The sequence below is a fragment of the Pseudophryne corroboree genome, chromosome 2, assembly GCF_028390025.1.
Source record: "Pseudophryne corroboree isolate aPseCor3 chromosome 2, aPseCor3.hap2, whole genome shotgun sequence".
NCBI classification, from domain to species: domain Eukaryota; kingdom Metazoa; phylum Chordata; class Amphibia; order Anura; family Myobatrachidae; genus Pseudophryne; species Pseudophryne corroboree.
This window is the reverse complement of record NC_086445.1, coordinates 945048971-945071823: the sequence shown is the minus strand read 5'-3', so window position 1 is coordinate 945071823 and position 22853 is coordinate 945048971. Positions and strand designations below refer to the sequence as shown.

The window sequence follows — 22853 nt, the reverse complement described above, 5'->3', positions numbered from 1 at the left end:
GGTACAGGTCCCCATTTTACACATTGTGGCAGGCACAGGTCCCCATTTTACACATTGTGGCAGGCACAGGTCCCCATTTTACACATAGCGGCAGGTACAGGTCCCCATTTTACACATAGCGCAGGTACAGGTCCCCATTTTACACATTGTGGCAGGCACAGGTCCCCATTTTACACATTGTGGCAGGCACAGGTCCCCATTTTACACATAGCGGCAGGTACAGGTCCCCATTTTACACATAGCGGCAGGTACAGGTCCCCATTTTACACATAGCGGCAGGTACAGGTCCCCATTTTACACATTGTGGCAGGCACAGGTCCCCATTTTACACATTGTGGCAGGCACAGGTCCCCATTTTACACATAGCGGCAGGTACAGGTCCCCATTTTACACATAGCGGCAGGTACAGGTCCCCATTTTACACATTGTGGCAGGTGGTGGAAGGAGGGAGAGAGAGAGAAAGAGAGGAAGGGAGAGGGGCTGACTTACATTTGAAGCGGTTCTCGCCGCTCTTCAGCCGCCTCTCCCTCCTCGTCTGCGCGGCTCCCTTCTCCCTCCTCCGACGGGGTTTCGTTGAATGACGCGTTTGCGCCGTGACGTCACGACGCAATCGCGTCATTCCGCGAAACCCCGCCCCCCCCGAGCTGGGCACTCGGGAGAAGGGGTTTCATGGCGGCGGCACCGCGGGCCATCAGACGAGGTCTGGCGGGCCGGATTTGGCCCGCGGGCCTTGTCTTTGACACCCCTGCACTAGAAGATAACACTGAACGATATGAACGTTCTCGTTCATTAATGAACGAGAACTCATTCATATCGTTCAGTGTGAAAGCACCAACGATGAATGATGCGCGGCCCCGTGCTCATCATCGTTGGTGCCCCGTCGCTTATGCATGCAGGCCAATATGGACAATCTCGTCCATATTAGCATGCACTGCTATGGAGCAGGGTGACGGGGGAAGTGAAGAAACTTCATTCCCCCGTCACCTCCACCCCGCCGCCCGGTCGCACGCCAGCCGTATCGGCCATCGGGCAGCTCTGCGGCAGGTCGACAAGTGTGTAGGGCCCATTAGACTATATATTTACAGTATCTCTTTCAAACGCTTAGTTAGTATCTTGATGCAAATACTTATATTATGTTTCGTATGGATGGATTTTGCAGATTGATCCTTTTGGAAGGATCGATCAACGTGTTCGGAGCTGATCAATTTTTGGATTGATACTCTGGAGTATGATGTATCGATAGGATCGATCCTGGCATCACAATATGCCAAGGATTTTCTTTCCCTACTGTTTACTGTTTCTGTTTGCAATTGCACATGTGTGAATTGTTCTGCATGTGTGGGAACTTTTTCTTTTTGAAACTCCACGAGTGAACATAATGTATGTCCTGGAAAAGATCGATATTATTTTTACAATTCTAAACCTTATTTAATTCAAATATACCAACCCCGCGTCTATATGGGGGCCCTCAAATTGTTCATCGCTAATTTAGATAGCCATGTCCATATTTTGGTCCTCTTGAGTAGCAGGGAGGTCCAAGAGATAGGTTTCTGCTGCAGGTTACATTGGTTTCCACAGGGAAACATCGGGGTGTAGAGTGGATCTTGATCCAGAGGCGCCAACAGGCTAAAGCTTTAGGCTGTCCCAGGATGCATTGGGGCCTACTCTATACAGGGCCGGGTCTAGCCCTTGTGGCGCCCCGGGTGAAAAATAGGGGCGTGGCTTCATACAGGGGCATGGTCAGTTACGCCCCCTGTAGAGTTGTGCCCCCAGTAGCACCCGCATTTGTGCCCCCAGTAGCGCCGCTTTAAAAAAAATAAAATAATGAATACTTACAATCCCCGCTCCTGAGTCCCGACCGTTGCAGACCTCTGCCGGCGCCGCTCCTCTCCTCGGATCTATGGGAGAGACGTCATGACGTCTCTCCCATAGCACAGCATAGACACTAGAGGTCAATCATGACCCCTACCGTCTGTGCCAGTCCCACATTGCTGTGCGGTGCGCAATGACGTAATCGCGCACCGCAGAGCAAAGGTCCTCTCCATGAAGGGAAACTAGACGGGTAGCGTCTAGTTCCCTTCACTGCGGGGGGACCAGCGGGGGACACAGCAGCAGCGGGGGGCACAGTAGCGGATCTTGCCATGGTGCGGCGCCCCGGGCAAAAGTCCTGCTTGCCCGTGGCAAGATCCACTACTGCCTCTATAACCCCGCCTCCAGACACTGTGAGCTCAGCTTCAGTTGGTGTCTGCAGCAGCAGGTCACTTAACAGGTGGGCTGCACTGCGCAGCCCTGAAAAAGCTTTTTCTGACAGAAAATTTATTATAAACTTGGCTGTCAGCGCTGTATGTTATGGGGACACTTCAGCGCTGCAGCTCCATCACCTCCCAAGAGGCGTCGCATACTCCCGTGGCCTGTTCCTGGGTACTTGCGGCGGAGACGCTCCGGCTTTAGGCACACGGTTGCAGTCACTCTCCTGGTTCACGTTACTGCTACGGGGAGGAGGTAAGAGGGTTCCCTAGGTGGGACCCGCCATTAAATTGTGTTCTGTTCGCAGCCTAGGGAGACGGGTCACGGCGCTGGCATGGACACTGCCACCAAGCAGGGACCCACCAGGGCAATAGAGCACAGGTCGGGTGTACTAATGCCCTTATTTAATAAGGCTCGCTAGTACCTGGGGTGGAAGTCCAGCATAGGGGAGCTGGCGCTTGACCTGTAGCCTCTCCCTGGCCCAGGGCGACATCTACTGCAGTTTTTCCTGCCCTGGAGCTGCCTCACATACTCCCTCACTTCCTGACTGAGACGCTGGGCGACATCTTATAAGCATAGTTGCAGCTAGTCTCTGGAAGTGCAGGGCAAAGTCTCCCTTGTAAAGCCACCTGTATACATCACTGTGACTTTACAAACACTTGAGTATTCTACATGTCTTTATGCAGACAGCGTTAGTTAAGAAAAAGTGTACTTATTACAGGATATATTGTCTGAGTATTCTGATATATACCTCCGGTCTAGGACCGCGCGGTGTACTATGTGTCATACATCTCCCAGTCAGTCTGCAGCTCCTGTAACCAGGAGCCACCCGGGGCTGCGTACACAAACCTACTGAGTACTCTGGTGGAACGCTTTACGCCCCCTATGGGACCACCTGTGCCACTACAGCCACAAATTATCCCTATGGTTAATCCGCCTTGGGCGAAAAATTTATCTAACCAGTTGCAGCAATTAAATCATTCCTTGGTCAGGCAAAAATGTACTCCAGGTCACTCTCGTGTCTCTGGGTCATCTAAGTGGGCTGCTTACTCCTCACAATCCACTAATCTCTCAGATGTTTGATCTGAAGAGGAAGGGGAGCACACTGTCCTGTCAGACACTGAATCAGGTGTTTCTGACGAGGATTCTCCATTGCAAATTGATGTCTCTGCCCTTGTGGTTGCTATTAAGCAAATCCTACAAATCACTGATGATGAGGATTCCACTACTGTGTCTATGAAAACTGATATGTTTAAACGGCAGAAGGTGGATAAAAATCTATTACCCCATTCTGACCATTTGGTGGACATCAGTCAGGAGCCCTAATCCAGGAGGTCTAATCCAGGGAAGAAATTCCCTCTGTCTAAACGAGCCTTGGCTTGCTATCCTCTCCCTGCAGATTTATGTAACAAGTGGGAAAATTCACCGCCAGTGGATTCTCATGGTCACCAGCCTAGTGGTATCATCCACTCTGCCTGCCACCACTATCACTTCACTGAAGGAACCGACAGATAAGCGCGTAGAGGGATGCCTGAAGTCTATTTACTCCCTTACAGGTACGGTACATAGACCCACTATTGCAGCCTCTTGGGCTGCAAAAGGAATTGAAGCATGGGTTCAGGCATTAGAAGAAGAGCTGCCCGAGGATATATCTGACAATGCCAGACTATACCTGTCGCATATTACCACCGCCACCTATTACATTCAGGAGGCGTCCTCTGAGGCAGGTGTGTTGGAAGCCAAGGTGTCGACTACGTCTGTCATGGCTCGCCGTGTTCTGTGGTTGAGGTCATAGAAGGTGGACCAAGACTCCAAAAAGACCTTGGAGGTACTCCCCTATAAGGGGGACATTTTGTTTGGGGAAGACCTAAATAAAATTGTGTCTGAATTGGCGGCTGCTAAAACTGCCTTTCTCCCAAAAACTAATCCTTCTGCACAGAAGGCTAAAGGTACCACTTTTCGTTCCTTTCAGCCTCAAGGGTAAGCAAAAGGTCAGGCATACCCGAGATAATCTCGTGCTCCCAAAACCACTAAACCCAAAGCAAAGCAGTCCTGGGCGGCCCATCAGCCTGCTTCTAAACAAGACAAGCCTGCCGCATGACGGGGCGGGCCTCCCCCTGGGGGACCCCACAGTGGAAGGCCGACTTCTGGAGTTCACCCAGGTCTGGATAAAGACCACTTCAGATGCATGGGTGCGGAAAGTTGTCTCTCACGGATACGCAGTCTCCTTCAAGAGACATCCTCCTCGCCAGTTTTGCACCGCGGTTATCCCTTTGGATCCGTTAAAGGCGCAAGCTCTACAAAAGGTTGTGGGTTACCTCCTGAATATAGGAGTGGTAGTGCCGGTTTTTCTGGCCCAGAGAGGCAGAGGTTACTACTCGACCCTGTTTCTAGTTCCGAAACCCAATGGGTCTTTCCGGCCTATACTCAACCTCAAATCACTGAACAAGTTTGTGAGATTGTCCAAGTTCCGTATGGAAACACAGGATGCGTACCAGCATATACCTATTGCCATGTCGCATCAGCAGTATCTGCGGTTTGCTTTTGGCAACCTCCACTATCAGTTCCAGGCTCCACCATTTGGACTGGCTACGGGTGTAGTATGCTATGCTGGTGCCGGAATCCCGACCGCCGGCATACTGACAGCTGGGCAAGTGCAAGTGAGCCCCTTGCGGGCATGGCGGCGCGTTACGTGTGCCACGCTATTTATTCTCCCTCCAGGGGGGTCGTGGACCCCCAAGAGGGAGAATAGTTGTCGGCATGCCGGGTGTCGGGATTCCGGTGCCAGTATACTGAGCGCCGGCATCCCAACAGCCGGCATACTGAATACCACCCCTGGCTACGGCTCCTCGGATCTTCACCAAGGTCATGGCCGTAATGACGGTCCATATACGGGAGTCAGGATCCTGCCATATTTGGATGACTTTCTGATTCTGGCAAACTCCCACAATGTCCTCCTCAGTCATCTGCAACAGATGGTAAGCTTCCTACAAGCCCATGGGTGGCTCATCAATTGGAAGAAATCCTCGCTGGTCCCAGATCATAGCATGGTGCACCTGGGGGCACTCCTTGACACACACAGACAACGACTGTTTCTGTCTCCAGAAAAAGTTCTGAGATTTTAAGACAGGATAAGATGCTTCCTTTGTTGCCCCAGAGTGTCGATACACTCGGCGATGAAGTACTTGGCCTGATGGTGTCGGCATTCAACATGGCAGAGTGCGCTGAGTTTCATTCTCGCCTCTGCAGAGGTTAAACCTTTCCAAGTGGGACGGCCTACCTCATCGGATCAGATCTCTCATGATCCCTTTGACTCTGGAGGTTCATCTGTCACTGACCTGGTGGCTACAGGACCAGCAATTCAGCAGGGGCTGTCCCTTCTGGATCCCCGACTAGGTCCTGCTGGCAATGGACGCCAGTCTGAGGGGATGGGGTGCGGTGTTGGAGCAACACTCTTTTCAGGGTCACTGGACCAGGGAGGAGTCACTCCTTCCAATAAACATTCTGGAGTTGGGGGCAGTGTTCAATGCATTGACTCTCGCCCTGCCTCTGGTACAGAACAGGCCTGTTCAAGTACGGTCGGACAATGCCACTATGGTGGCATACATAAACCATCACGGCGGCACTCGAAGCCGCATGGCTATGATAGAAGTGTCAAAAATCCTTTGTTGGATGGAGCGCCATCTGCCAGCAATATCGGCAGTGTTCATTCCGTGCATCCTAAACTGGGAAGCGGACTTCCTCAGTTGCCAGGACGTACATGCCGGAGAGTGGAGTCTTCATTCAGAAGTCTTTCAACTCCTAGTGGACAAGTGGGGCCTACCAGACGAAGCGCTGATGGCGTCTCGACACAATCACAAGGTTCCGGTCTTCGGATCAAGAACCAGGGATCCTCAAGCAGCGTTTGTCGATGCACTGTCAATTCCATGGAACTTTCGGCTGCCCTACGTGTTCCCTCCAGTGTCACTCCTGCCCAGGGTCCTGCGGAAGTTCAAACAAGAAGTTGCTCCAGCGTGGCCCAGACGGCATTGGTCCTTAGACCTGCATGGTCTATCGACAGAGCATCCTATTCTACTTTTTCAGTGCCCAGACCTCCTTATACATGTCACTTGTCTTTAACCAGGCTGGCTTTGATTGCATGGCTCTTCAAGCATCAATCCTGAGAGCCAAAGGATTCTCTAAGGCTGTCATCCAAACTATGTTAAAAGTCCGTAAACCAGCTTCAGCTCGAATTTACTACAGGGTCTGGAATTCTTACTTCACCTGGTGTGCTGATAAAAATTATGATGCATACAGATTCAGAACTTCCAGAATCCTGGCTTTTCTGCAAAGAGGCCTGGACTTAGACCTTCGCCTGGCCTCGCTCAAGGTTCACATATCTGGCTTGTCGGTGTGGTTTCAGAGAAAAATTGCATCTATACCTGATGTTCATACATTCACTCATGGTGTCTTATGGATTCAGCCTCCCTATGTCCCTCATGTGGCTCCATGGGATCTGTCTGTTGTCCTGAATGTACTGCAAGAATCTTCATTTGAACCTCTTCAGACGGTGGACCTTAAATGGTTCACGGCCAAGGTCTTGTTTTTACTGGCTATTGCTTCTGCTAGAAGGGAGTAGGACTTAGAAAGGGTGTACGACAGGACAATGCGCCTAATTTTTCATCATGATCGGGCAGTTCTTAGAACTCACCCTGGTTATTTACCTAAGAGATTGTGGTTCCGGCCTTTATCTCTTCTGATTTGTCCTCCAAAGAGCTGTCTTTGGATGTGGTACGGGCTCTCCGTATATATGTGGAGAAGACTGCCTCTATCAGGAGATCAGACTCCCTTTTTGTCTTGTTTGGTTTTCACAAACGTGGCTGGCCTGTGAATAAGCAAACCTTGGCCAGATGGATTAGAATGGTGATTGCACAAGCTTATACGCAGGCTAGTCTCCCAGCTCCTGCTGCAATTAAAGCCCATTCTATTCGGTCTGTTGGACCTTCTTGGGCGGCTCACCGTGGCGCTCCACAGAACAATTGTGCAAGGTAGCTATGTGGTCCTCTGTGAACACGTTTATTAGGTTCTATGCCTTTGATACTTCCGCCTCCCAGGATGCTTCCTTTGGACGCCGGGTTCTCATACCCGCTAAGGAGCATCCCCTCCTATGAGGAACTGCTTTAGGATATCCCCGATGTTTCCCTGTGGAAACCAATGTTATCTGCTGCAGAAAGGAGAGTTATGGTAGACTTACCATTGTTAACTCTCTTTCTGCAAACTACGTTGGCTTCCACAGGGTGCCCACCCTGACGCTTTTAGCTTCTATGGGTTTGTATGGCATTAGCCGCTGGTCCCTTCTCCTGTCGTGAGAATGTAGTTCTATGTGACTAACATCTACCCTCTCTCTTGCCTGCTCCTACATTGGACTGGTTAACAAAACTGAGCTCACAGTGCCTGGAGGCGGAGTTAAAGAGAAGGCCCCAATACATTCTGGGATAGCCTAAAGCTTTAGCCTGTTGGTGCCTCTGGATCAAGATCCGCACGACACCCTGATGTTTCCCTATGGAACCCAATGTACCTCGCAGAAAGAGAGTTAACAATGTTAAGTCTACGATAACTCTCCTTTTGTGTGTGTGTGTGTGTGTGTGTGTGTGTGTGCGTGTGTGTGTGGGAGGGGGCGTGATTTGAGTCTCCATACAGTTGTAGGGCGGTGCCATGATACTGTGACACAAAGTGCCTCATCAGTGCCTCGTCGCACTCACGTTACAAGACAGAAGGGGAAAATTATAGTTGTGTTAAAACTCAAAATACACACATCAGGCTACAATCTTATGTAACGTACGTTACTCAACAACGCTGCAATGTTTTGAAATGTAATGCATACTGTAAGTTACTGTGTTTCCACTGCCACGCTTCTTGTTCTGGTTCTCTGGTACGATGTAATAATGTATCTCTTATCCATAGTCTTATTCCCTCTTCTGTACTTGTGTTTTTTTAGTCTAGAATATTTCATAAAAAGAAAAGGTGAATACGTACTTAAAGAAAACATGTAAATAAAATGACTGTTAGATCACTATGCATATATATAAATCATAGAGAATTATACCCATAGTAACTTTAAATTATATTTTATTTATTTTCAGGACTCATTAACGGCATAGTGAAGCACAGCAACAGTGCCAAAGGTTTGTTGGAGCGGAGAAAGGTTAATTGTGCCTCCATCTTCAAGTACCTAGAAGAGAATGGTGCCTTGCCCCAGGAAAGAACAAAGCCTTCACTTGTGAATAAAGCCATTGAATACTGGAACGAACCAGTGAGTAATACCGTGAGCTGCCATGGAATACTCAGATGCATACCTGTATAATTTCTGATATATCTTATTTGATATCCTAGAGTAGCGCAGTACATACCTCACGCAATGGCTGTGTTCACGTAGTTGAGTGACGGTATCAGAAATATGAAGAATAACGGGCGTTCATGTGGGGAGTTGGCTAGAAATGCAAGGAGTAATGGTCCATTTAATGGGCGTGGTATGGGAGTGGTGGGAGGCGTGTCAGTGATAGGGGCTGCATACACAGACGCACTGGAGGCCATAGTCGGATGGAGAAACTGGCTGGTGAAAGTTTCAATGGTGCGAGCAATGGTGGTGTATAATGACACACCATTCCCTATTATTGCGTGTTTGGAGGCTGACAGTGGGCGCCTCAGTCCTTGCATATTCGGATGCAGGTATCTACACAAGAGCAGCAATGATTTGTAGCAGCATTGGCATAAAGTCGCAGACAGGCGACCACTAACTGGAGCATCTGCGCCCGACTCAGAATCAAGCCCTAAGTCTGCATCCACATTACATTACTTAATTTCTATTACTGTTTGTCCAATTATCTTTGCTAGGCAACGGATATATGATGATTACTTATAGACTTACCATACTATCCCTTTAAACCGGGACACTCTTGAATTATACAGGTTTTGTGGCTGGCTGCCTGCAAGCATGAATTTCTCCTGGTTTTAATCTGCCACATAATGTCTAATTCAAGGTAAGTCTACTTATAGACGTAACTGGGGTGTAATATGGTATGCCGGCTGCCAGGATCCTGACGGCCAGCATACCGGCGCCGGAATCCCTACCGCCGGCATACCGACAGCTGGGCGAGCGCAAATGAGCCCCTTACGGGCTCGCTGCAAGCACGGTGGCGTACTACGCGCGCTACGCTATTTATTCTCCCTCCAGGGGGGTCGTGGACCCCCAAGAGGGAGAATAGCTATCGGTATGCCAGGTTTTGGGATTCCGGCGCCGGTATACTAAGCACCGGGATCCCAACAGCTGGCATGCTGAGTACCACCCACGTAACTGATTAGGTAAAAAGATCAGCACCTAATGGAGCGTACATTTGTGGGAGGGGCAGTGGGGGATTTGCTTTACCCACAGTCCTTGGGTGTAGGTTCTTGCTGGCTATTGCCTCTGCAAGACGGGTGTCGAAGTTAGGCGCATTGTCCTGTCATCCACCCTTTCTGATATTTTATTGTGACCGGGCAGTTCTATCAACACGATCTGGTTACGTAAGGTGGTGTCATCGTTTCACCTTAATCAAGAGATTGTGGTTTCGACCTTTATCTCTTCGAATTTGTCTCCCAAAGAACGTTCTTTGGATGTGGTTAGGGTCTCCGTATATATGTGGAGAGGACTGCCTCTATCAGGAGGTCAGATACCATTTTTGCCTTTGGCTGGCCTGCGAATAAGCAAACCTTGGCCAGATGGATTAGAATAGTGATTGCACAAGCTTATGCGCAGACTGGACTCCCAGCTCCTGCTGCTATTAATGCCCATTCTACTCGGTCTGTTGGACCTTCTTGGGCGGCTCGCCGTGGCGCTCAACAGAACAATTGTACAAGGCAGCTATGTGGTCCTCTGTGAACACGTTTATTAGGTTCTATGCCTTTGATACTTCCGCCTCCCAGGATGCTTCCTTTGGTCGCCAGATTCTCATATCCACTAAGGTGCATCCCCTCCCTTGAGGAACTGCTTTAGGACACCCCCGATGTTTCCCTGTGGAAACCAATGTTACCTGCTGCAGAAAGGAGAGTTATGGTAGACTTACCATTGTTAATTCTCTTTCTGCGAGGTACATTGGCTTCCACAGGGCACCCACCCTGGCCCACTTAGCTTCTATGGGTTTGTATGGCATTAGCCGCTGGTCCCTGGTCCTGTCGTGAGAATGTAGTTCTATGTGACTAACATCTACCCTCTCTCTTGCCTGCTCCTACATTGGACTGGTTAACAAAACTGAGCTCACAGTGCCTGGAGGCAAGGTTATAGAGGAGGCCCCAGTGCATCCTGGGACAGCCTAAAGCTTTAGCCTGTTGGTGCCTCTGGATCAAGATCCACACTACACCCCGATGTTTCCCTGTTGAACCCAATGTACCTCGCAGAAAAAGAGTTAACAATGGTAAGTCTACGATAACTCTCCTTTTGTGTGTGTGTGTGTGTGTGTGTGTGTGTGCGTGTGTGTGGGGGGGGGGGGTGATTCGAGTCACCATACAGTTGTAGGTCAGTGCCATGATACTGTGCACAAAATGCCTTATCAGTGCCTCGTCGCACTCACGTTACAAGACAGAAGGGGAATCTTATAGTTGTGTTAAAACTCAAAATACACACATCAGGCTACAACCTTATGTAACGTACGTTACTCAAAAACGCTGCAATGTTTTGAAATGTAATGCATACTGTAAGTTACTGTGTTTCCACTGCCACGCTTCTTGTTCTGGTTCTCTGGTACGATTTAATAATGTATCTCTTATCCATAGTCTTCTTCCCTCTTCTGTACTTGTGTTTTTAGTCTAGAATATTTAGTAAAAAGAAAAGGTGAATACATACTTAAAGAAAAGCATGAATTTCTCCTGGTTTTAATCTGCCACATAATGTCTAATTCAAGGTAAGCCTGCTTATTGACGTAACTGGGGTGTAGTATGGTATGCCGGTGGCCGGGATCCCAGCGGCCAGCATACCGCCGCCGGAATACTGACCGCGGGCATACCGACAGCTGGGCGAGCACAAATGAGCCCCTTGTGGGCTCGCTGCGGGCACGGTGGTGCTTTTATTCTCCCTCCAGGGGGTCGTGGACCCCCAAGAGGGAGAATAGGTGTCGGTATGCCAGGTGTTGGGATTCCGGCGCCGGTATACTGAGCGCCGGGATCCCAACAGCCGGCATGCTGAATACCACCCACGTAACTGATTAGGTAAAAAGATCAGCACCTAATGGAGCGTACATTTGTGGGAGGGGCAGTGGGGGATTTGCTTGACCCACAGTCCTTGGGTGTAGGTTAGGTGTTTACCTCAAATCCCTCGTTCCCACTTTCAGTCAAAGTTCAGTCAAGGTGACTCGGACGGCACTGGAATGTGGCTTGGACACGGATAGGAACCACCTGTGGTAACCTGGAAAGGACGCTACACAGGGACGACCTCCACTGGGATCAGTGAATGGTCATCATTGGCACTTTTGGCATCAGACAGGGTGCCCCCGTTTTGGTGCAGAGCACCAGGTTCGAACCTGAACGAAAACGCCCAAAGGGAAAATGGGAAAAGGGACAACTTACACAGATTACACACGAAACACGAATATGCTCACCGGATGTAACTTCGGCTTTCCTGCCAGACGACTGGCCCTCCCTTCTAAAACTCCTGTAATAGAGCACAAAGAGGCAGCCCACCATTGTGAAACAATGGTGAAATAGCATGCAGAGGTTACGACATAATGTGATTATACCGCTCAAACTTTATGGTACTCACCAGCGCACACCTTCTGACAGTACACCCTAAAGTAGGGGCCTAGTACCGGATCAAGAGACACCACAGCCTAAAGCCGACTTACCAGACCTGCAGCATAGTGCCGGCTTATCCAACCTGCGGCCTAGCACTGGAATAAGAGATACCACGGCTTAGCGCCGACTAACCACACCTGCGGCGTAGCGCAGACTTCCTATGCAATGCCACTGTACCCCAATCTACTACTGATGTTGGGGCTTACTCCCCCCCCCCCCTCGCCTTCCTATAGGGCCTAACGCCCGTCCTGCTCTCCGGGCCTAGAGCCCGCCTACTGTACAATTCTATAGGTCCTAACACCCATCCTGTTCCCTGGGCCTACTGCCCCCTTATATCACCCGGGCCTAGTGCCCGCCTACTGTGCCACAGGCCTAGTGCCTGATATACCCTCGGGCCTAGTGCCTGAACCCTGGTGGTCTAGGGTGGTACCAGCTGGACTTACCTATCCTAAGGGCTGTGACTGAACCAAGCCTTGTCCAGCCCCGCCACCCCAGGACTTCCATTGTCTTCACTGACAGGCGTCGGTTCTGCACCCACCAGGCGGCGGTCAGTTTTTTCAGCTCTTTTACAATGGCCGCTGCCCTCCGGGACTTCCGGAGCCTTCCTTGGCGTCTTCTATCTCCAGAAGCTCTTTACTGTTCCTTCCTGGCCAATGAACTGAGCTCCCGCTCCCGGCGCTGGCTAGGCTAATATGAGCCAGTTCCAGGGGGCGGGGCTATGACGTGGAAAGCCAGGATTGGCTCGCTGCCACCACTACTAATTGGCCACCAGCTCGTGAGCCATGGTTGGCTCACTGTTGGCGCTAAATTTTAAATGTGGCGCTGTGATTGGCAGGACCTGAATCCTTGCGGATGCAGGTCCACCATCACTACACTCCACGGCCGCTGCCAAACTCTGCTGCTATGAGAGCAGGTGGGGACTTGACCAGACAAGGTCCAGGTCCCCGGGGCTTCCGGATCCCATAGCCGTATCCCACCGCACAGGGCGGTGCCAGGGTCCCTCCTGACCCGAGCCCGACCCAGACAAGGGGGAGGATGGTGCATAGTAGCAGGGCCAGTGACCACACTAGCATACTGGCCCTTGCTACACATTCACATGAAAGCACTGTGTGGCAGATTATATGTAAAATCTGCTGGTCGGGCTGCTGACATTGCAGAGGAGAAACAGTAGTGGCCAGTATTGTAATCTTATCCAGCACATTCCACATGAAAAGCAAATAAGAGGCATTTTGTCCAGTTGGTATAAATGTTATATGCAATCTGTATTTACATTAATTTGTTATTGCCTAAATGTTTTTTTTATACTCCACGTAGTTCTTGTCTGTCCAATGGTGTCCACCATCGATTTTCATGGTGAGGGAAAATTCCATAAAATCTCATGTAGTGGACAGGTGGCTCAGTGAGGGGGTGGGTGTAAATGAAAGTGTCACTGCCTAGTGTTTTTGAAGGGCTAGACCGCCCTCCAATCCTCTCCACATCCAAACTCAACAGCAATGCAGTGAGTACAGGCTAATTATGGCCAATGATGGTTCTACCATCGATTGTCTATGGTCTTGAACCATTGACAGAGAAACCATCAATACTTTAGCCATATATGGGTGATTTCCGCGCAAATATCGAACCAGTGCCTTTGAAATTCTTCAGCATCTGTGCACTGCCATCGATGATGCATCAGCGGTGCTGCACCATCGCTCGTTTAAGATGAAACGCTCACACACAAAATACCACCACTTACTGAGATATTTACAGTTATAGATACATTATTGGAACTTTTTATTGGGCGTATTATGGCCTTTCAGCCACAAAATAAATCTATAAATAGACTACCAACATTTAAAATAACATTGTTGCTATGATCCCTAGGTCATAGCACCTTCATCCATGAACAAAATCTACTCTTCATTGGTCTTGTGTAATGTTGATGTGCACTATTCTTTAGTATTATACTATAGATTGTGTAATTATGCATACCGTCTTTATACTGCTGCTTCATATGTTGCATTGCTCTGTAAAAAGAATGGTTATAACAATGTGCCAATGATTTGCCATATGATGGATATTTTTTTGGTGAATCTGTACAACTTTTGGAATTAAATTGTAAATTTTTTGTGCTGTCTTTGTAGGGGAATAATGCACCACGTTCACCTGCTCGACGCACAGGGCAAGTCCATGGTGAGAGATTGGGAAATGGGAGCCAAGGCCTGGGAAACAACCATCAGAATCTACACACACCTCCCACCCAACTCTTTGTAGGAGCCATGGTTCCCATTCCTCCAGGGATGGAGCAGCAAATACTGTCCGAAGTCCTCGGCCCCAGAATACAGCAGCATCCACCAGCTAGAAACTGAGCAACGTCAGGAAAGGTGGGCATGCCACTGTTACTAATGTGTATGGCATAATGCTTAATAGTTCAATAGATTCCAAAGGGCATCCTATGTTTAAAAGTATAGGAGAGTGGGCAGGTGATAGAGATGTCCCGTCCACACAAATATCACTGTGCTACTAAGGGGCAGCTAGAATGAGAACTGGATTGAATGTGACCTGGGGTCATTACATCTTATGAATAACACCGTAAAAGGCAAGTAAGTACCTTGACAGCAATGAATAGAGCACACAAAGGCATACAAAACTACTGTATCACCTTAAATGGGATGCGGTCAGCATCTTAATGGGGTAGATGCTTGCGGTCAGGTGACCGATGCCGGAATCCCGACTCCACTTGGAAACCTGATGCCGGAACCCCGAAGGTAAGTATTTGGGTGAGGGTTAGGATTAAGGTTACAACATTTAAAATGTTGACGTCGTTAATCCGGGTGTAACATAATTTGTAGTTGTTAACTAGTCATAAAACATTCTTCAGCAGGTACAGTAAAATCAACTCAACTTAATACAAAATACAGGTTGAACGCGATGGGCATTTTGCCTCTTTTCAACCTCAATTACTATGTTACTACTATGGGCCGGGGAGGTTAGCTGTAGCCACCCAATCCACCCTCCCGAGTCTTAGCCCTAGTTGCCACCCCTGTGATAAGCACTCCATAGCTGCCACCCAGGCCGGTAAGGGTAGGGTGCAGGGGAGGGATAAAATAATTACCCTGTCCCCTGTCGGCATTTTAAAAAACGGTCATGTGATCGCTGGCATCCTGAGTGTCAGCTTTTCATGTCACACCCCCTTAGACAAGCTGGTGGGGAAATCCCTGGCAACGTGATCATCCGAAGCCAATGTCAACACCAGCTTGGCAGGCAGAGCATTTGTCTCACAAGTTCAAGGTGATGGGCACATCGCAGAGAGTTCACAGGGCCTAATTCAGATCTGATCGCAGCAGCAAATTTGTTAGCTAACGGGCAAAGGTATGCGCACTGCAGGTGGGGCAGATATAACATGTGCAGAGAGAGTTAGATTTGGGTGGGGTGTGTTCAAACTGAAATCTAAATTGCAGTGTAAAAATAAAGCAGCCAGTATTTACCCTGCACAGAAACAATATAACCCACCCAAATCTAACTCTCTGCACATGTTATATCTGCCCCCCTTTGCGGTGCACGTGGTTTACCCATTAGCTAACAAATTGTGCACGATTTGAGGATTGGTGTATGGATATATTTGCAGGTGTATTGTTCACCTTCCGTTTTTACAAGCATGGGAATTGGACAATGAGGCTAATTCAGGTTGGATCGCAAATCACGATCCAACCAGAATTTTTTTTCACGATGGCCCCACGGGCACATATGCAGCGCCCATCCTGCGCATGCACCCGCACCTTCTGCAGGGGGGCCGCAGAAAAAGCGATCACCTCTGCCTGTCCTCCATTTCCAGGAAGGAGATGGAGCATTGCGGGGCGACGCATATGGTGGGTGGTGAACCGTGAATGGGGGCATGTCTGGGGCGTAATTGCGGTTGCTGCATGACATCACACGCAGCCGCCGTGATGGGTAAGATGGCGCCAGGACTACTGCGGGCGCAGCTAAGCTGTGCCAGCAGGAGCCATCCTTAGTTTCTGCTGACAAGCAGAAATTGCGAAGCAATCGCAATTTCTGCTTGTTGAAGGGGGGAAGGCACCGGTCAGCACGATGGGCGGCCCCCAGCCTGCGACCAAAAGGATAGCAAATTCTGCTGATTAGCAGCTAACCTTACTGAATAAGCCTCAATGTCCAGTATACATAGTTGGTCCAATCCACATTTAGAGCGGTAAGTGCGTGCAATATGTAAATTGTGATAGCATTTTATAACAACTTTCACAGGTCCTAAATATCCAGATTCGGGGCTGTGGGGTCACTTGCAGTGCTCCAAGCACCACAGTATGAATGACATTCTGGTGTTTGGGGGTGGCATCAGGCAGCAGAAAATGGGCACATCAGTCCCGTTTTGAGGGTGTGCTGAAGCCAGTGACTGCGTGAATTTCCCGGCCATCCAGAGTAACCAAAGAAGCCGGCAGGATGCCTCCTGCCTCATTAGCATATTATCTCACAGCTGCTGTGTACAGCGGCACAGCAGCTATAGAAACTGAGTCCATCTCTGAATCAGGCCCACCGATACTCAAATGCAAGAAAATCGGTACAGAAGGGCCTATAAAGTACAAACAGATTTTGGGCCTTTGAAGAGTAAAGGGCATACAGTAGACTGACATGATTGGCCACTGTGAGCTATTTAATAAATGCCTTCTCCCACAGATTGTAATTAACAATATTATTGCTAAATGAGAAAATGCTGGTATATAATAGCACTCACCTTTTTTAATATTGCAAGTTTAGTATGATTTACAGCTGGATCATCAATTAGACAACCTAAACTTCTGACTAGGGCCCAAGTTTTTTCTTTGTTTTGTTTTTTACGGAGGTGGGTAGGAGGCCAAAACCACTATGTTTCCTAGGGTCAAGTGGGGTCTTTATCCAGCTCAAGTCTGTTTAAATAAGTACAAATACATAAACAATGTTAAGCATAGTGGTAATAAGCATCAAAATTATCATCATTATCTGGTTGCTGACTACTTGGGTTCCACTGCCCTGATATTATAGTGCTGTCTGTCTAACTCTTCAGTGTATGTGAAAGATTTAGTAATAGTAATTTCATCATACAGTGCTTCTGTTTTATCATTAATCAACAGGCAATGCCTACCAGTTAAGCAACATTCCTTTCTGAATATTGTGGTGAGCCCAGAATATCTACACAATAACAGCCTCTCACAGATTATAATATACAATTTCATTTTCTTTTCCTTTGCTTCTCTTTTTCTTCCCCTTTATGTCTATTCACGTACACAGCAATCACACACAGAACATGTCACGACTTCTGGGTATTACCCAATAGTTTCCCATCTTACCTGAGGCTCTATACACCTCAAGTCCTTTGCAGGTGTCAGTATATGTGTGACTCTACCTCAGAATAAGAGCTTGATATTTAGCCTACTGTCTAATCTGTTTGTTATTTCAGTCTTCTGCACCATCTTCCAGTGACAGCGCGAGTAAACTGTACAATTAGAACTATCAGACACCAAGCAATATGGGATTATTAGACAGCAAGCAATATGTGCAAATCCCCGAATAAATGAAGTATTACTGCTGACTCACAGCAATATGCTTCTCTACCTATGCACAAGAAGACAGGTGCCCCATAATAGGTCAACTGGATGGCTGGAAACAGTTGGTGGAAGAGGAGGGGGAGTTGGTCTGAGGAAAGTGTGAGGAGAAGAACAGCTGTGGCAGCCATTTTGTGAGGTGGAGATGTCAGGGCTGCATGAAGACAGAGATTAAAAATAAACCAAGTTCGAAGATCAGCACTTCCACCCATCGTCACTGCTGTGCCTGCATTTGAAGTACAAGTCTGACCCTGAGAAGCAAAGCATTTGATTGAGAGGGTTCCAGCTGTTAAATACAGATGTAGCCACGCTCATCTTACCTCCATATGGCATGTAGTGGGAAAAACCTACTGTCACATTACTGTACGTATGCCTGCGCGTGGCCGCAGGGTGGCATATGCAGTAGCAGTATGAAGAATTGAGTATCCGGCAAGTGCAATACTCATGTTTGTCCCCCAGGTGTCACTTTTGAAAACCACCATTGCACATGTGTGAAGTTTCCAACGTAACATCAAATGATGCTTGCAGTTTAAGAACTTTTTTTTAGATATTTTTTTATTTCTAACAAGAAAAATTTGGACTGGATCGCACAAGGCAGGGCGCTTAAAGGTTATGAGTACAATATATATAATACAACATAAATTGGATATACAATGATTTCCTTTTCTTCTAAAGTGTGGATGGTCAATGAGAATCTTTGCTTTGCTCGATTTCCGTCATGTTAATATGGAATAAAAGATAAACAAAGATGCAATGTGTAGTATTGTTATTTCACAAATTACAGTTCATAACTGTGCATATCCCTCTATCAGTCCTTTTCTAATTGGTGAAAGAAGCGTACCAAACTCACAATGAGTCACCTGGTGTCAATCATATAAATCTCAAAGAGAACGGTGTTGATTCCGCACAGATCTGCTTTCAGGGGTCACACAGGTATAGTATGATGTATATGTCCCGACAGGGCTGGCCTGAGCCTATTTTTTTTTGGTGTGCGAATATATATTTTGGTGCCCCTTAGTGGGGAGTGGCTTCATGGGGAAGGGGCGTGACCACAGAATAGTATCCATTCACATTTCAATAGCAGTTAGTGTGATATGGTATATAACAGCAGCCAGTACCATTTGGATGATATACCCCCAATGTACATTATAGCAGTCAGTGTCATATGTATAATATGCCCCCAATATCACCAGTACTCACCCCCCGCAGCACATAGTCACTGCTCCCCTCCCCCGTACATGCACAGTGACCCGCTCCCCTTCCCTCCCCTCCCGGGCAGCACATACAGTGACCTGCTCACCCCCCCCAAATCACATTGTCACCGCTCCTCTCCCCCACACATACACAGTGACCTCCCCTTCTGCGCAGCACATACACAGTGACCCGTAATGTCTGACTGGATCCCCTAAGTGTAGCCATGGCAAAGACAGCAGCAGTCCTGTCAGATCAGGATGAAGGTGCCTGCTGATGCTGATGCTCAGGTGGTGGTACTCCCACGAGTGGTAATAGAGGACAGAACAGAAGACTCTTTTTTAGGGGCACTCTCTATTTATGATTTATTAAAAATATTACATTTTATTGATATGCATTAAAAAAGGGGATTTAGGTGTCCGTTTTGAGTTCACAGACAATACAAACAGTTAACAATAATTAGACATAGAAAATGGAATCCCAATCAGTCATTTCAAGTAGCCAAAGGGCTGTATTTAAGAAATAATGATCTGTCCAAAGATTGGTGAGCATACAGCAGTACAGGTAAGTGTGCTATGTTTAGTAAGGCACATACAGTAAGTAGCACATGTGGATGTATATTCATAGACAACATATATACAAATGTCAGCCAATGTAAATAGTGATTTCCAATTTCTTTCTTATTTTTGCCTATATGTATTTATATTGATTTACTATTGTCCTAAGTCTATATTTTCACCTACAATTACTAGCACTACTTTGATGTTATGTTCAAAAATATAGCCATATGCAATACGTGATTAACAGGACAAATTTATTCCCCAAAAATTGGAAATCACTATTTACATTGGCTGACATTTGTATATATTTTCATGATCCTTGACAAAGGCACCGAGTGCTGAAACGCGTTGGAGGCCGCTACCTAACAGAGATATTCACCCACCAACATACAGCGGACTTAAGCTCTCTCCCTCTCCGGCCGGAGAGGAACCAAATCACATAGACACCACTGACATGGAGCTGCGGGTCACGTGACCGGTACACGGAAGCCTTAAATAAATATCTAAGCTGAACGGAGCGAGCAGCCTCTATACACCATAGACTGCCTTTAAGCCGGCCACCGTGTCCTGAGAGAAGGGAGCCCACCAGTCACAGGAGCGGAAGTTGAGCTGGGACAGGTGCCCTGGGTGTGCCACTGATGGTAAGTAACATACAAGACCGCAACCCTGTCACTGCATATCACATCAAGTCACATCTTTTCTTTGTGGGGAACTGACACAGCGGGACGCCGCTGTAAGTCACAAACAGACCCCATATTATTTACAAGGAAACATACAAAGGGGACATAGGTTCTGAGATCAGATCCTATGGTAAAGGTGTGCCCTAAAAGTACACCTGGCGTAACCCAACATAAATGGAAAACCTTTAAACAATGGTATACGAATAAGGATAGTATACAGCAAAAGGGTAGTCTGCATGGGTGTATTATGGTATGCCGGCTGTTGGAGTCCCGGCGCATAGCATACCGGCGCCGACATACCGACAGCTGGGTGAGCGCAAATGAGCCCCTGGTGGGTTCGCTGCGCTCGCCACTCTATCTATTCTCCCTCCAGGGGGGTCGTGGACCCCCAAGAGGGAGAAAAGGTGTTGGAATTCCGGTGCTGGTATACTGTGCGCTGGGACCCCGACAGCCAGCAAACTGAAGACCACCCGTCTGCATGACAAACCTGATGTTTTTTCAAAATTTTTCCCATATTCCTTCATTGAACTTTTGAATGATAATTTTGAACTTAATTCTTCTGACCAATTGATTTTTCCTATTTTGACTTCTTTTGAGCATTCTGATTTAATAAACACCCACAAACCTTTAACCAATGACTCATCATAATCTGTATAACACATTACACATAGACATACAAGACACTACACTAGATATCAAGACACTTACCAACATATACGCAAACTCACTTATCCCTTTCGTAGACTGACCCTCCCCCCTCTTTCCCTTCCCCCCACCCTCAAGTTGACCCTACCCTGAGTTGCGTTTACCACCTCAGAGTCTACATTTATACAGGGGGTTGGACACTTCCGGGTACAGCTGCACCGATACCTTCCCCAATTAGACTAGTGAGCGCAGTCCTCCACCGGAAATCAACTCTACAAGCTACCCAAGTTGGAATACCGGGTCACTCCACCCTGATTATTCCAACTGGGCCCTTTTACCCCGCACAGCAACACAAGTTATGCACACTCATGTGCAATAACTCGTGTTAGAAGCTGGTGGTGTAAAAAGGGTATCACAGTACCACCAGTGGCGTAAGTTCGTCCCAGTAGCCCGGAGGCAAGATAAATATTGGTGCCCCCCCTATATTTAGATAAGTGTGTGTGTGTGTCTGTGTGTGTGTGTGGTGTTCTGAAAAAAATAACCGTATATACTGTATATATACATTTCATGGTCTTTTATTTTAAATCACACATTTCTTAGCAGTCATACCCAGGATTAGAACCCATGACCTGTTACACTGACAGCAGGCACTTTACTAATGGAGATATTTGCTCCTGTATCGGAAGCTGGAGAATTCTTTCTATACGAAGTTATGTGTAATTGTCAGAGAAGTAACTTTATGTAGTTAGAATTCTCATATTTCCTATACAGGAGCAAACAGCTTCATCAGTAAGGTGTCTGCTTCCAGTGTAATAGGTCATGGTTTCTAATCCCGGGTATGACACTTGTGAAATGTGTATCTAAAGTATTATAAAAAGGGTGAGATTTGTAAGTTACAGGGACCAGTAAGGCAATTGGCTACTGATAAGAGAGTAGCAGCTATCAACGTTGCCTCCCAGAGTTCTGCCTCTGAGTACCACCTAAATCACATCTCTTTGTGTCTTTTCTGGATACTTTCCTTACATCTCTGCCAGGGTGTGGTACAGCAAGAGAGTATCACAGGTGAGAAGCTGGCCAAGAACCAGGTACTTCCAATTTGTGCTCAGTGCACCCAGTACACCCACACCGCATATGTGACTATTACACAGCAAGTAATATGGGACTATTATCAATCTTAGGTAAAGTCAAATATGTACTGTAATCTCCAGTTTAGATACCACATCATCCATCCAGCTGTCCTCAATTAAGAGAAGACATCATAGATAATTACACATTTATTGGGAAATTACAGAACATACTAGAGTTTTGGTAATTTGGCCTGATCCTAATCATATCAGAAAGACCGGGCTTAGGGTGAGATGTATCAAACCATCTTAAGAGTGGAGAAGTTGCCTATAGTAACCAATCAACTTCTACCTATCATTTTACTGAATGTACTTCCTAAATGCTAGCTAGTAGCTTATTGGTTACTATGGGAAACTTCTCCACTTGTCAGAAGTGCCAGATGGCCAGACCGACGTGTTAGAAGGTTTGATACATTCCTTCCTGTATCATTCAGACCAGGAGAACATATCCCTGGACAACACTGGAGTCCTATAAAATGCAAACTCAGAATATCAGTTTGGCAAATAATAATAATAAAAAAAAACAAAAACAAAACTATGGTATACAAGAAAGCATAATAACCACAAAAAAGCAAGATCTTATATTTGATATAAAACATACCAATCTCAATTCTCAACTCACAACCACAGAAGAGAATCTGAAAAAGCACTGCCACATGGAAGGCACCTTATTTAAACAACATATATCTAATCCAATAGACAATCAACTACAGTATACCGGGGGCGATTTGCCTAGCCAAATCCGCATGACATCAGCCGCACTTTATGGCGGTGGGATCTCACTCAAACGTTTCCGCTGCCCTGTAGGGTAGCGAGCACTTTCTAGTGAATCGGCCAGACAAAGGGTGCGAGTTGGGCTGCCGTGCCAGCCTTTAAATGCAACAGCAATTTGCACTCTTCACCCACAATTGACTTGCACCCTAAACCTCACATACCAACAGTTCATGACCAGATTTAATCAGAAGAATATTAACAACAATTTCTATACTATTAGATACATTTCAGACGAGGGCTTGATCAGAGGTGCAGGCA

At 47.3% G+C, this 22853-nt stretch overlaps 1 protein-coding gene across 1 annotated transcript in view; it reads left to right on the top strand.

Annotated features, from left to right (window-relative positions):
- Positions 1-18370, top strand: part of LOC135050124 (uncharacterized protein C3orf38-like) — a 35135-nt gene extending 16765 nt beyond the window's left edge. Inside the window, exons 2-4 of the mRNA XM_063956301.1 lie at positions 8370-8539; positions 14172-14411; positions 17477-18370. Coding sequence (XP_063812371.1) covers positions 8370-8539; positions 14172-14396 — 395 coding nt within the window. The 3' untranslated portion in view covers positions 14397-14411; positions 17477-18370. The remainder of the gene's footprint in view (positions 1-8369; positions 8540-14171; positions 14412-17476) is intronic.
- The last annotated feature ends 4483 nt before the right edge of the window (positions 18371-22853 follow it).